Source organism: Falco biarmicus, chromosome 2 (assembly GCF_023638135.1).
Source record: "Falco biarmicus isolate bFalBia1 chromosome 2, bFalBia1.pri, whole genome shotgun sequence".
In the NCBI taxonomy this organism is placed as follows: domain Eukaryota; kingdom Metazoa; phylum Chordata; class Aves; order Falconiformes; family Falconidae; genus Falco; species Falco biarmicus.
Genome location: NC_079289.1, coordinates 16,117,696 through 16,134,013, shown reverse-complemented (window position 1 = coordinate 16,134,013; position 16,318 = coordinate 16,117,696). Strand labels below are relative to the sequence as shown.

At 35.0% G+C, this 16,318-nt stretch overlaps 1 protein-coding gene across 2 annotated transcripts in view; it reads right to left on the bottom strand.

The window, feature by feature from the left end:
- DYNC2H1 (dynein cytoplasmic 2 heavy chain 1) overlaps nt 1-16,318 on the bottom strand; it is a 178,024-nt gene that overhangs the window by 12,421 nt on the left and 149,285 nt on the right. For both annotated transcript variants that reach the window (XM_056327288.1, XM_056327289.1), the window contains exons 86-87: nt 1,744-1,853; nt 1,322-1,403 (exon numbers count right to left, since the gene is read on the bottom strand). In XM_056327288.1, coding sequence (XP_056183263.1) covers nt 1,322-1,403; nt 1,744-1,853 — 192 coding nt within the window. The remainder of the gene's footprint in view (nt 1-1,321; nt 1,404-1,743; nt 1,854-16,318) is intronic.

Sequence of the window (16,318 nt, the reverse complement as noted above, 5' to 3'; positions counted from 1 at the left end):
TTACAGGCTCCAAGGTTTTTATCATATCTCAGGTTTAACCCAGGGAATCAAAGTGCCCTGAAAGTCCCTTGGTTTATTTATCTCCAGGTTCTAGACTCCCATCTGCTTGTCGTTAAATGAAGTAGGCAACCATTACTCTTATTTAAATATAAAGATTGAATAATTTTTTAAATATATTCTCTAGCTCCAACATGAATTAATTCAACAAAGTTCAAAAGACTGTATTGTGTAAAGGTCAGATTGGATTATTACAGTTCTCTTGTCTGGCTTTACAATCTATTAATATTTTAGAAATATGAATTCTTACACATTCTCTATTAATAATTTTAGATAGTGTCAGCAGCCAACCCAGAACCCTAGTAAATCTCACAGCCTTGCGTCTGCCTGCGTTATCAGCCTAGAGAAGGTGCCATGCCACTTGCTTTCCCGTTTCTAGGCTGGCAATCTTTCTGCTTTAGCTGCACATCAGTATACAGTTGCATGGGGAGTGCCCTGCATTATTCACCCGTGTTTCTCTAAGAATGCAGTCTTAAGTGCCACGCTCTGTGCTGAGCACAGCGCTGTGAGCTGTGCGGTATCATCATGGGACCAACGTACCTGTTGAAAGGCATGAGCATAGAGAACTTACTTTGCGAATTCCCTACAAAATTAAGTATGAAAAGGCTGCAAAGAGATCTGGATTCAGCCAAAGTGACAGTGCCAACTGAAATGTTAAGAAGCTAAACTAAACCATTTGAAGATTTATTTCTACTTTGCTGTCTAAGCACTCATTAGTTACTTTATGGCTGCTGGCTGTAGCCCTAAGTGCCTATTAAAAAATTGTTAGGTCTTTAGCATATCAAAAGCTAGTCATAGTATAGTTTACTTTGGCTTGCTTACTTGTTAGAAGTCTCTTTTCAGAGAGAAATTTTCTCACAAATACTAACACATGGCATTAGACTTACAGATTTACATGTGTATTTCTTCTTGCTACACGCCACAAGTCTTTCTGAACTACTTTCTGGACAACAGTTAGGTATTAACTAATCAAATTGCAGCTTCACTTTTTATCTAAGAGGTGGTTGAAGAGAATGGAGCAAGAATAATTTTAAATAAGCACTATGACTAGGGAGGGGTAAAAAGATAACTGCTTTCCTTCTCCCATTTCTGTGCAATTTTTGCACTATTGTTTTTGTAGCTATATACCATTAATCAGCCTTTATATCTCATGTACGCCGATGTATTTATAGCTCAGTTTTCCATAATGCTTATGGACAGATGACTTGGACTGTACTTATAAAACATCCTCGTAAGATTCTAGTAAAACATCCTAGAAAAATACCTTAACTTGGAGTTTGCCTTCCTCTATTCGCCCTTTCCATGATGCTGTAAATTTAAGGCTGTCCACTGAACAGCTCATTACTCTGCAAGGGAAACATACACACAGTCTATCTTAGAGACATATAACAGTAGGAAATGAAAAACAAAACCAAAGCCAATGTATTTTCAATGTGCACCATATCATACTAAGTCTTACTTTGAAGAAGCATAAATTTTAAATTTCATCTATTAAAAAAATAATCATCAGCATTTAAACAAGTAACTCACAGCTATTCTACTTCAGTGCAAGTAATAAAAATGAGATGACTAATGACAGCAATTGACATAATTTGTCAAATCTGTGTCCTGAAAATGAAATAACCATCTTCATGAATAGGGAACAATGGCATATTAGCACAAATAGGTAGATTATTTTTCTCTCACCTTGCAGTCTCCTGGCGTAAGGCATTGAGAAATGTGTCTGGATGAAATAGCTCTGAAAGGTCAAGGGTGTCTGACAACAGTTTCTGTTTTTCAGCTTTTTCTACCCAGTTCTAAAAGAGGAAAAAAAAAAAAAAAAAAAAAAAAAAAGAAGAAGAAGAAGAAATAAACCAACCAAAGAATCTTGGAGTTCTTGCCTGATTTTTCAACATTTTGAGATAATGTGGGTTTTTTAATTATTATGATTAATGAAAAAAAATGTTTGTGTAAATATACTGTAAAAGATTAATATTAATTTCAACTATTTCAAACTGGTCAACAGAAAATAAACACCATATAAAAGTATAAAAAACCCGAGCAGTTTGTGTGTAATGTGACGCGTCCATCCTAAATAAACATCTGTTCCATTCTTTGTACGGTGCAGCTCACTTTGTACCATGGAACTTTTATCAAGTTTCTAACATTCTGTTGCAACGGTTTCCTTTACTAACAGGAAAGTTTATGTTTTCCATCAAAACGGTTGTCATTACTGTCTTTGCTTTACCAAGTTCAGGCAAATAACTGCATTCCTTCTGAGTATGTTTTAAGATCATTCTTTTATGTAACCTGCATATTAAATTCATGAAACACTTGACTTTCAATCTGCAGTAAGAGTTTTTATAAGTACTTATCAACAATTGTTTTTTTTAAAATACCTCTTAGTATTACGTTGATGCTGTCATTTTTAGTGCATTAGTTTGAGACCTGAATTCACAGAATTTCTGATAAAAACTGGCCTCTGTTATATTTGGTAATAAATGAAACTAAAAGAGGTTGGGAGAATAGCCGGCCTCAATTATCCTCACAGAACACATGCCCCAACCTACTTCTTACACCTTGTCCTACATGTAGCTATGAAGCCTGTTACTAGGAGTAGCAAGCTTGGACTTTCCTATCAACACAACACATTATGTGCCAACATGAGAAGTGAGACACACCTTGCACCATGTGTCTTAAGTAATGAAATCTGAGTTTGATACTCAAAAACACTAACAAACTCAGACTAAGGAATTTATTATTTTCCAACAAGTTATTTAGGTAACTGAGTGGTTATGTGACAGTTCACACTTAGAACCCTTTGTTTTGAAACTTTCATACTGCACTTCTGTGGTAAAATTTCTTTACACGGTATAGTCACAATCTTGACTATGGTACTGTCTTATAAACATTAAATTACTGTACAACCTACTTTATAAGTAGTTGCAAGGCATATGCTTCTGCACAGAAAGATTAGCATTAAATACTACACCAGAAAATAATCAGAGACTAAGATTCTACAAGCTATCACTAAACAGAGAAAGACAAATCATGCTCCTTTCTAAATACCAACTACTAGAAGAATATTAAATTACTCTAGTCACGGAATAAAAAACCTTGGAAGCTACACTCTCATTAAACAAAGCACCTGCCAGACATCCATACCTGTTTAAAAAGTACTTTACTGTATTCTTTGAACTGCTGACAGAGCAATAATTCCATAAGAAGCATCTTGAAAGTGACAAAATTATCCAAGATACAAGCAATTACCACTCAGTTTATTTTATTTCATCTGTGTGTCAGACATATCTCCACAATGTTTCCACCATGTTCAAACATTTAATGGGTGACCTTTCTATCTGCCACATCACTGGTTATGAGCCCTCAACCCAAATGATTATGAATCAGTTAGGAGATCTTTGCTTTCCATTTTCATTAGGAAAATGTACATAGTTAATGACTCTTGTCTGCATGATTCTTTCAATGATTTTATGTAACAATCTCTTTTATCATATAGCAGTAACTGCATCCTGGTTAGGACAGATTTTATAAATTATTTTGTGTAATAAAAGTAGACACAATCATTTCAACTTGTATTTAATGTAATTATTCCATTGCTGTCATCAAATAAACTTTTAATGTAGCTGCTAAAGAGAAACACTGTCAGGAACACAGATGCTTATATTCCACCCAATTAAAAGACCAGTATGGGTGATACTAATTCTGAACTCATATAGTTAAGCAGCACTAAGAAATACACAATAACAAAAACTGTCATTAGATCACAGAAGCAAAGTTTGTAATTGCTTGCACTGCTCTACATCAAGCTGAAGACATAGCTCATTCACAACTGTTTAATAAATACTTTCAGAAATAAATGCAATAAAAATGATCATAAAACGTATTTTACAACAGAAGTGTAAAAACTATTATTATGCTTATTCTCTTTTTCATCTTATATGATGCAAGTCAGTGAAGCACTCTCTCAAAAGACGAGACCACTCTATTAACTGGATCATTTGTCACTAGTACATTCACTGCCACTGCCATAATGCTTGGAAGAGATCAGATCTTGAAGGGAAGGAAGTTTAAGGTAAGCTGTAGAAAGATGGGAGTGAGGTTTCTTGAAGAAATTTCTGGAAAAATTGAAGAAAATTTCTGGAGAATTGAAGAAATTTTCTAGAGAAATCCTGTAACAGATTAGCTATAATATCTTCATTTTCCTCCCCTATCCCAACTCCAGTAACATACAATGACTTCATTTGTCAAAGTGATGCAAAGTTGTTTTACTACTTACTGATCTTGGATGGCCAAAGCCATCACCAACTCAATAGAAAACTTTATCTTTCCTGCCTGGCAGGCCAAAATAATCCATGCATTTGTCACTTGCCAGCTGGATTACAGTGAGAAGACAACCATCAGCTCCAGGATGGTATAAAATCTACCTACTTGTCTCTTCGTGGCTCAGGCCAACACCCACGCTTTCCCAACTGTTGCCTCCCTCCTACCCCCCATAACATGGTCTTTAACATGCTTCCTGCAATTAGGATTGATTTTTCTTCTCCAAAACAGCTAATAGTCAAGATCTAAACTCGCTAAAAGCAGCTTTCAGTGTATGAATTAATGACACAGCTTTAGTTAGATATGGCAGTTATAACAACTGGGAAAACACATATGAAAGCTGAAATGGTGTATGACATTAAAAAAAAAAATCACACTATATCAATAATTTATATTATACCAATAATGTAGTCTACAAGTCCAAATACCCTAACCCAGAAAAGATTAATATTACAAAATAAAATTAAAAATTACTCATACACTCTTTGTAACTTTAGTTCAATATTTCAATATTTCCTGAATCTTTCTTATTACAATGAAACTAGAAATCTAAGTTTGAACTATCCATGACAGATTAATTTAGCATATGATGATTATATAATATCAAAACCTATCAGCAATATCCAAAATGCTTGCAAAGCAATTCCTAGCAGGATATTTCAAAACTTCAATTAATGTCAGGTTTTGTTTGGTATAATAAAAGGATTTTTTTCTATTACAAAAATAAATCTCTAAGTGCAGTCTCAGGTGGTTCAAATACTGTTTTTTCATGTATCTTAACATCCAAGAAGCATCTATTCCATTTTCAGAAAAAAGCCTTCCTTATTTTCTATAACCCCAAAGCAAACTAAGCACCTTGTATTGAACTGTGGAAGGAATAAAGAGGCTGCCAGATTTTCTCATTACCATTTATACAACTTTAGGATCACAGAACCCCTCTAGAATGAAGCAAGTACTTTTCCTTCACATGTTTTAATTAATTCCAAATGTATTCTCTTCTACTGTGTTTTTCTGATGGTGTGGTCCCAGAAGAGAACTTATAATCGAAAGAGAAAATCATATAAATCACTACAGAAGTGATTTCATTTCTGTGCCTAGATGGAATATTGTATTCAGTGATATATGAATATGCATAGCCAGAAACCATAGAGTACAATTCTGGTTTTCCACTAGCTTTAGAGGGATTCAAAGTTACCAGGGAAAAAAAAAATAAAGGCAGGACATAGGATAAGTCTGAGAGCAAATGATGGTAAGTAGCACTGCTAGGGAGTAAGCATTTAGTTAACCAGATTTCAGATCAAGCAAAAGTCAATCAAGCAGTTATGCTAAAGTCCTATTTCCCTCACAGTGCAGCAGCTGTTCCATAGGTCTGCTCCTAAGTCTCAGCATTCAGTGGTAAATGCCAGCAGGAGTAATAGTATTGCTCTCCAAAGAAATGAAATAGAGGTAGTTTTTTTCTGGGACTGAGCACAGAGGGGGTAACTTGTAGCTTCTAAGGAGCAACTGGTGTACAACAACTCTCTCGTGGTAATTTTTTTTTTGTATGTGAAACCCTTGAGCTATTATTCTTTAGCTAGTTTATCCTTTATTAAATGAACATGTGAATACTGCAGTATTTCAGGTATATGATAAAGTGTTGGCACATACTATCTGTCAAATGGTAAACCACACAGTAATTCAATTTTGAGTCTTATTTTTGTTTTAAAATGTCTCCCCCTGCCCCAGCATGCAGACCAAAACTGCTGGTTAGTGCTTTAAATAAAATAGTATTATTTATTTCTTTCAGTTTGAAATGCCTCAGAAACACTCATTTATTCAGGAAGTCTGAATACTAACACAATAGCACGGTGTTGGAGCATAAAAATTCCGAGCCCATTAGCATAAACATGCTAGCTAACAATGTGCCAGAAGCAGAAGTGCAGTAAGGAATAGCTGAAGGAAGCATTAGCAAATGTGATCTAATTCCAGTTACTGTATTAATTTATTTTTAACAAAACAGGAACTTAACTTTCCATGTTTTGCTGTTTCCTACATTTAATAAGGACACCAGAATGATACTACTGCATAAGAACTGTAACATCATACTGACAAGTTCATGATTGACGTATGCCAAAAATAACCTACTTTCAGATATCTCTTACATGATCACTAAACACAGATTCTAGTTAGACAATACCCTTATGCTTCATGCCTTCTAGACTTTTCTTTCTGCACAACTAAATACAGACACTAGGTGCTAGATTGCATTTGCAGTCATGCAGCATATAACTGGGCAAGGAGGTATAAGAGCTGGTAGAACCAGAAACTACAAAATATGCAGAGCAAAGGGGACAAACGTTCAAAGATACTTCAGTGTCCTCTTCTTCTGAAAGAGATTATGGTCCTGCTTCCCACCTCCACTGGTAAAAAGTTGCAGGGGAGGGAAAAGAGTGATATGTAATATTCATTTGCAGGTAATGGACAAGACTGACTGCTGTATCCTTGGATAAAGGCAGGGCTACATCAGGCATAATTCCTTTGCAGAGCTCTGGAGCAGGGATGCTGAATTCTATGTTGTGATGATGGTGTGACTAAACAAGGGTACAGAATACTCACTATATTAGGCACTAGTAACGATGGGGTGCACTGCAGTAATTTGTTTTATAGTACCAGCTTGAAGGCTACGTTACAATAAGGAGAGCCAACAGAAAACTGCTGTGGTTCATTTTCTCTGGTCAACATCCAATGAGATCCAGATTTTCCATTAAGCATCTCCCACACAGTCCTTGTTTCTCTTCTGAAACAATGACCCCTTGGACTGCAGTCACCAGTCTCTCCAGTCTTTCTCTTTTCCCCTTTTTCTTTATTCTTCTTCTTTTAACTGTTTACCAGTAATTTATTTTCTGCTAAAACCCTCTCTGGAGGCTGTCAAAATTCAGATAAAATCTCTCAGCCATGCCTGTGTCACAGAACACTCCTCTATGAGCAACTATTAAGGCTTAACACACATGCAATGTTTATGAAACACACTAAAGCAATCTAATGAGAAATTGTTTAACTCTGTGAGGTATATATCCCCAAATACAACACAGTGAAAAGGCAAAGAAGGAAATCTATTTTTCTATAAGGAAAAAGAGGTCACAGAATGGGAACAGTGGCCGATGCAACCCCAGTCTAAACAAAGGAACTATGTGATTGCATGGCCACGTCTGTGTCATGGCATCTTGGGACACACAACGCTAGCTCCTACTAAAGCTCCTTACACTCCATTGAACAGAACACTGCAACATGGGATTACTGCTCAGACTATCAAACGGTTTGTTCAACAAAGCATAACTTTGTGTAGACACAGAAATTAGTTTTTTTTTATTTGCTGTAATAAGCTGCTATGGATTCTTGCTTGCTCCTACACGGTAAAGCCAAGGCATTTAGAGCGAAGATACCTCAAGTACAGTAGATGAGCTATTTGAAGCCCACAAAATGTTTCTTTAAACAAAAAAGAAAATTTTTTTATTGTGGCCAACCCCAACAGAACAGTTTATCATTAAGGCCGTAGGTCTCTTTCAGATGGCCTGTCACACTTGAGGGTTAAGAGAATGGTGAGGAGCATTGCATGGCATGAGTCTTCATTCAAATCTGTTCTCATGAAGTAACCCAGAGAAACAGATATTATGGAGTAATTTGGGGAAAAAATATTGCGCATTTTATTAAACAGCAGACTTTTTCTTTTGTTTTGTATTTAAATTCATTTTCTTTTCTTTTTCTAGATACAGCAGGTTTAGTTTTAAACTTATTTGTTATAGAAATAATTTGTTAATAAAATTAAACGTTTGCCAGCAATAATACCTACTGCATGAAAATTTAAAGTATCCTACACTATTATGGAATCATAGAATAATTAGAGTAGGAATTTCTGTTCTGGAGAACTTCTAGTCCAATCCCCTACCCTCAAAGAAGGGTCAGCCTACAGCAGGTTGCTCAGGGGCTTGTGCAATGGTATTTTCAATATCTCCAGTGACAAAGATTCCACAACCTTCTCTGGGCCACCTGTCTGACCACCCACAACATGATTTCTTCCTTCCAAATGCCTAATCAGAGTTTCCCTTCTTGCAACTTGTGTCTGTTTTCTCTTGGCTGATCTTCATAAGTGCCATTATGTATACCTAAGCAATACATGAAACATTTTAAACTTTCAGGGCATATAACTACATATATCATTACTCAGTTTTTAACTTCTCAGAGAGAAGTACTATGCTGAAGTGGTAAAAATCAAGTCCATATCCATTAGAGAAGATTTGACCCAATAGGTATAGTGGAGAAGTTCTAAATTACATTTGATCCCATTGCAGCTCAAAGTAGGGCCAAATTCAATGTCAGTTTAGGTTGCTCAGGGCAGTGTCTACTGTAGTTCGATGCATCTCCAAGAGTGGAGATCCCACAAACCTCTATGGGCAAACTGGGCAATGTTTTTTTTTGACCAAACAGCCAAAAACTGGTCAAATGGTTCAGATATGGCCTCAAAAGTGCAGAATAGAAATAAATAACAACTCCCTTTGTACTTTAATAAGCTCATTAAGAATTCTGTGTTTCTATAGTATCATGATATCATGGGCGACACATTTTTTTTTACAAATTCATAGCTAAGAAGAAACACAATTTCATTTTTATTAACCTAGTAATATCTTACTGTATTTTTTACTTGATGGATGCTTCTGTTGATATATTCAAATCATCAGTTTTGACTTTCTCAGTCTGATGAGAATAAAATAAATGAATACACATGACTGAATATATCTTTCTTCTAGCTTCATAATCTACATATCTGAATAAAGAACAATATTTCATTTAGTTCTAAATTATTTACTGCATTTTACCTGATATGTAGGTAATTTTAGCTGGTCAGATTTTCATATAGGATCACGAAATATCAGAATTACACTGAAAATGATAATTATAAAGCACCTATAAAAAAATACATTGTATATATAAGAAAAAGCATACACAACACTATACAACGGTACATACCTGATGGGGATTTCAAAACTCAAGATCAGATATAGAGAATTGGATGATAACTCTCTTTAGTTCTGGCTGACTATGTGGAATTAACAATATAAAAATATCACTGCCTCCAAATGTGCTCTTTCACATTCTCCTCCATGTAAGGGCACATATTTCAATTAAGTTGTTATTTACAGCACTGGGTAACGTATTATAGAGCAGAAGGATATTTACCCTCCCTGCCTCTAAGCATCCCTTTGTCATCCTAATGCCTTTAAGGGCATTAACATGCCCAAAACAAGGATCTTAAGCTTCCTACCACTCTTAAGAATGCTTCACCTTTGACTCAAGATTTTGGTTTTTTTTCTCAATTATTTACCTTGCTAAACATTTAGAGACAAAGACCACACCAAAAAGAACTCACTAAGACCAAAAAAACCCACCACAAACACCAAACCCGCATGCCTCTGTGTTTACTCCAGTTTTAAAATAGTTATGATAACAGAGTTGGTGAATGCACTTGCATCCTGCACTGATTGCTTTATTTGAATGTGACTTCCCAAGGGTAAAACTACTGCAGATACAACAGATAAACAGGATTTAGTCAAGAATTACTCTCATGAAGCTTTTCCCTCACAAACTAAATTTAAGATGACAGCTCTGAAACTTTAAATCTTTTTTTTATATTTGTACTGGAGTACAATATGAAACTATGTTATCATTTCAAATTCAGCTATATGGAATCTCCTTCAAAGACAGAAAGATATGTCAACATGCAGCTACATTTCTGCCTTCCCCCAAAGAAATAACAAAAATATTGCTAATTATGGATGACGCTTGCTTGTGGAATAGAAAATGGGCTTACTTTTTTAACATATATCTGCAAATGCTATTTGTGGAATATCGTATTACCATTGATCTTGACCAACTAAAACTCAAATCAAGATATGAAATATTTTGTAAACTATTTCACCAAGCCAGTTCCCACCAAAACATCTACAGTTCAAAACAGAACCATGATCACATCTAGTTACTTTTTTAGTTACAAAGTTGTTTTATTACTCTAAGAAATTCATTTGTATGTATGCACATGACTATGAAATCAGAATTATAAATTAAACAATAAAGGATTTTGAATAGATTGCTTAGTATTAGCAGACACAGTATTTGTGTCGGTATAACGATGATCAGAACAGCAAGTTACTGTAGCCAACGTGTCTAGAAAAAAGCAAAGCAGATTGATGGAATGTATCTGCAAACTGGTGTATTAGCAATTTCTAATTCCAAAAGTTCTCATTTATTAAGGGCTGAAATTTAAAATTACCAAAGTCGTTGACAGTTTACCATAAGGAGATTCACTTTCATATGCAAATGATAGCAACTCCCTTTCTACCATTTGTACTAAAATTAATCTTTTTTCGCTTGAGCTTTTGTCAGACAAGCTATCCATTTTACTCTTCTTGCTTTTGCAGAAACCTTTGTCCATGCTAGACACAATGAAAACCAAGTTATTAGAAACCAATCTACACTTTACATTTTAACAATTTAAATGCATACAGTTTATTAATATTTTATCATTGTATCTTTTCAGATTTCTTCCTTTATTGTGAAAATGTATCTTGTAGCTTACTGAGAAAAATCAATGAATGGTGATTATTTTATTACACTAAATAAAGAAATCAACTACAGCTTTAAATCTTACATAAAACATGATACAATTTCTTGTAATTTATGGAGCATATAAATACTAACTTGCATCCATACAAGAAACACAGAGCACTAAGCCTAATTCTTATAAAAATCTTTTCATGAGTGATCATCTTCTGCAATCAGCATTCTACAATCAGAGCTGAACAACTGGTTAGTGGTATGATAAAGGATGCTGCTCAAACTCCTGCTTACAAGGTAGTATATAATAATTTAAATAGAAAAGCCATTCTCACAAAACATGCTTAGAAGTCTGAGAGTTTAATCAACAGGAATTGAATTCTGTTGAAACAGATTACTTTTGAAAACATTTATAGAAAAGCCCATATCTTACGGATGCCTCTATTTAAGACAGCATCTAAACTTCATTGGGATTAAACTACAAAAACTCACAACAAAACCAAAAAAAAAAAAACCCCAACGCCAAGTAGAGATATCTTTCCTTTTCCAATGCTGCTTCTTAAAAAACCTTTTTTTCCATGCATAAAACATATTGTTTTCCCAAAACTTGAGAGAATCCTTGCTCATTGACAACCAAAAATATTTCCATTGAAAACAGCAAAGTCTGCAGATTTAGTAGGAAAACGTACTGTATTCAAGGAAAAGTTATTTCAATACAAGAAATAGTGATTTCAGTAACTCTGGAAAGTAAAGTCTAGAATTGGTACACAAAACAGAAAAGAAAATTTAAGGTATCCTTCCACTTCAGGCAACCATGCATGAATGCAGCTTTCTGAAAGTCACAAAGAGCACACAAACTTTCTGAGTATATAAAACACTTCAGCTTGTGCTTTACCTTCCTTGGAAACCAGACCTTATTTCAGTGGATGACTCTATGACCCATAAAGTCCAATACTTTCACCTTACACTCTGGGTGGCCTCCTGTTTGGATGGTGTATCTATTTATAAAGCACTATTACTCTATAAGGGCCACTATTTAATCAATGCAATCTAAATGAAACAGTGATTAAAAAGGGGCATGATACAACACCTGGATCTATCAGAGCTTCAAATATTCCTATTACATGCCAGACACTGAAAAAAAATCTACATTTTTATAGCAGTACTTGCAAATTTCCAATTCTTACAAAGCAGTTATCACTTAGATAAAAGGTTTTGAAAGATGTATCCTGGCTGATAAATTCTGAACAAAGTGAAATCATGCTGCAACACGGTGAGAGTTGTGGGAGCCAACTGAGGCTCTGTCTCTTAGCAGATAATGTTAGGCTACAGTTATATTTTTGTTTTGATATTCGTGACAGCTGAAGAGGAGAAGCCAAGAAAAGCATCAGAAAATCAGTAATTCTTCAGAATAAGGTGGAAATTTGAATTAAAATAAAGGAATAGGTGGATTTAAACCATAGGATTTTTTTTTTTATTTTTGTGCTTTGATATTAGAATACTAAATCTGAAGTACTCTGCAGTATACAGATACCTAGGTAACAGCTGTTCAAATAGAGTGCTGAAAAGAACAATGTCTAAGGTGGGGAATGCAGCCAGCCTAATCCCTCTGAATCAGCTGCTCCTAAAACCACAACAGATAAACCATTAAACTAGTGTCCCTGCTGCAAAATCTGCTAAAGCAATCTATTAGAAAAAACTCTGAAATGCTATGCAGACTAAGTGGGATTCCTTAAAGGGGTACAGGCCTTGTTATGGAGTGCCCAGACAGGTGATTTGGGAACTCAACATGACAATTCTGGGATTGTACAAGACTTATTATGGGTTATTTAGGGGAAGGACCAAGGGAGGGGAAGGACCAAAGGTGAGGAAGGGTGGGTGGGGGATGAACAAAAAAAGAGATATAAAAGGGCAGGTCACACATAGGGAGGCTGCTGGTCAGTACACTTTGGCCAACCTTGAATCTGATCCCCAGAGTTTATCCTCTCCTCCTCTTAAGCTGTATTTTTAGGGTTTTTTTTTTGGCAAGTGTGTTTTCTATGTGGGGGAAGGAATCCACTAGCAAAATTCTAGCTGTACCAGCCACCAAGAGGATGAGAAGTCTGGGAGCTGTGTGCTGCAGATTGAGCCACTGGAAGCAAGACAGTGAATAGACCAAAAATCCGTGAGACTGGTGAAGGGTGTTTTCCTTGAGCAATGAACCACAGAAAGAGGATAGAACTATTCGTGCTGTGTTTGTGCAGCTGCCTGTAAAGGTACTGACCTCTGTTAGCCTGTGTGTGGTTTGCTGTGTCTGTACAGAGTATGTATGCATGCCCATTTTTAGATTCATGCTCTGCCTCTATTTTGCAGATTTTATGTGCATTTCATGTACTGTTGCATTAAGACTGATTTATAGGCTGGTCCTCAAGAGTTCTTTAACTCAGTGAAAAGTCAGAGGACTAGACTTCCTTAGCTTTCTAAGAGCAGACTTTCTGCCTGTTATCAGTGAATGAAACTTGAACTTCTTTGCCTAGATGCTTCGTGTGTGAAGGAAGAAGCCTGTGTCTTCTATTCCCAGAATGTTTTCTAGGAGCTTCAGCAGGCAATTTCCAAGAGTTCAAACCTCTTATACCTTGAGTGTCCAATCTAAATTTCTGGAGACCCAATTGTTGAAACAGAGGAATAGCAATGATTCCAAAACAGAAACAGTCATTCTACCTCAAATAGTAAAAAAGTAGTAAAATAGTAAAAATCTTATTGTAGGGGGTTAAACTGGTATTGAAATTAAATATTACTAGCCTAGATTGCACTCAGGATGGGAGGGGACAAGAGATAACAGCATCCCAGACAGATACATACAAGTCTTTTGCTAAAATATGAAATACAACTTTTTTTATCTAGTATTAGGAGTACTTTATAGATAAACACATTGTCAACAACAAACTTTCATAACTTATGCAAATAAAAACTTTCAGAATTCATAAACATTTTCTTGATCAGAACTCTGAAAGTACTGTTTATGCTTCTGAGGTTAGTCTTGATTTTCAGTGTACACTACAAGCCTTTTAGCAGCTGCCTGACGAACCAGCTATCCAACGCAGAACTGTTTTTACAGATGACTTAAAAGCAGGCGAGTCCAAAAGAATGAAATAAATGTTTTCATTTAAAAGATAAGGTCTTGTTGGAATAAGAGGGTTTTGGGGGTTTATGGAAGAAGTGGAATTAGAGCTCTTTACTTGGTTCTTGTGGAAACAAAAAGTAAATTCCAGTTTGTTGACCTCAACATTTTTTTCGATATTGATATTCATCTGACATGTGCCTGGGCTGCTGTTTTGCCTCTTAACAGTTCTTAAAAACAGTTCTGGGTCTCTTTCTCTCCTGCTAGTATCTATAGCCATCAGAAGACAACAACATCCCAGAAGACTGGGATGGACTTACATTTCATTATACACTGCTGTATTTTATTACTGAGCTGTAATCATGTACCACAAGAGAGGGAAACCACAGAACACATTTAAGATGCCACCATGAGGAAACTGAGAGTATAAAGACCAAGAATTACAACCACCAAAGATCTATCATGATTCATAAGCTTCATATCTTAATGTTGATAGCAAATAAATCACTGTAGATGGATAAACTGAACCATGATATTGTAAAGTTCAATGTCAGCATTGCTAATTGAAAGCATTCAGAACTTTCTATCTTAGAAGAACGTTCGATACACAGAATTTTTGTTTTAATTTAATGCAAAAGTTAACTTCCAAATATCAGAACTTCCACCTGGGAAGAAATATATTTCCATCAGCTCTGTTACCACAACATAATACACAGCAAAACATGGTTCTATTCCATATACTGATTTCTTCGCACTTTAAGTAGGCAGATTTAATTTTTTTATTGTGCTTTTACTGAGTCAATTCAGACCTGAGAAATGCAACACCTGTTGGTTTTCTGTCTATTGTTTTGTAATGCTCTCAGAAAATCTTTACACTTCTATAAATTCTGCTATTATTATTCTACCATCTGGCCTATATTCTGGATTCCTCCCTATCCCCATTAAATGTTTGTAACAAAACAGTTAATTTTATTATTTTCTGCACTGGCAGCAAACATTCTGACAAGTCAGCTTTTAACTAATAACCTAAGTAGAGACTTACTACATCCTTAATAGATGCAATCTTTCAGTACAATTTTGATGTTTCAATGTCAAAATATCTAAATCAAACCTGTCTCAAAAGAGAGTATCTTACAATGAATGAGAGAGAGGGAGGTATGAGTAACTATCAAGAAATCAGGATGATTGAGTCGGGCATGTAAAATAAACCAATCCAAAACATGGCCTTTATTGAAATATAAATCTGAAGGTAATTTAAAGAGTTGAGAGAAAATCTTTATTGAAGCCTTTAATCAATTTGTGAATACTAGATCTAGAATTAACCGTTGATAAATTATGTTTATAAAATCAATAATGAAGTCATTAAAAAAAGAAAGTTAATTAAAAATTATAAAGGCTAATCAAAATATTGGTGTAATATGCAAAAACATGAATTGGAATAACTTTTAAGAAAAAAATTATTCAACTGAAATGGATTATTAGGAATAATCAAAGTTTTTCTGGTAAAGTACATACAAACCCCAAAATATATAAATTGTATTTCAGACGTGATCTGACTAGAAGCTTGAGAACCAAAACAGACTGATAATGTATTATTAAGAATTCCCACAAGTAATTCAACTCCCCCCCCCGCCCTCGTATTACATATTTGACATTAAAAAACATATAAAAGATATAAGAAGCAGTATTTGGTCATCTGTTGCTACTTTCTATTGTGACTAACAAAAAATTAACACAATTTACTGCTTATGGATACAGTTAAATATCTACTGTAAAGCTTCACCTTAATAATCTGTCCTTCTCTTACAGTAAGTATTTAAAATTATAAATTATTTCTTCATAATACTTCATAAAATTTCATAAAAATTACTAATCCAAATGTACAATTTTGTCAGCAGTCTGAACAATGAGAAAGGAAGATTACTATGATGGTAATAAAACACCGCACATTTGTCAATAGTTGACTGGGATAATATATGGAAATAAAAACTCTTTGAATATTCTTGGTTGAAAAACATCTATTATTGTTAATACTAATTTCATCCTGTTACACTCTGCCACATTATCTCCATTTTGTATGGAGGTACATCTGCACAGAAGCTTGAAATCAAATTTCAGGCTTGCATCTAAAAAAAAAAATTGCATAAGAAAGGGAAATTGCATGCAGTTTGGTCACAACCAAATAAAGGTAGAAGTCACAAACTGCAAGGTACTCTTGAAGATTATGAACACTACTGAATCAGCCACAAATAA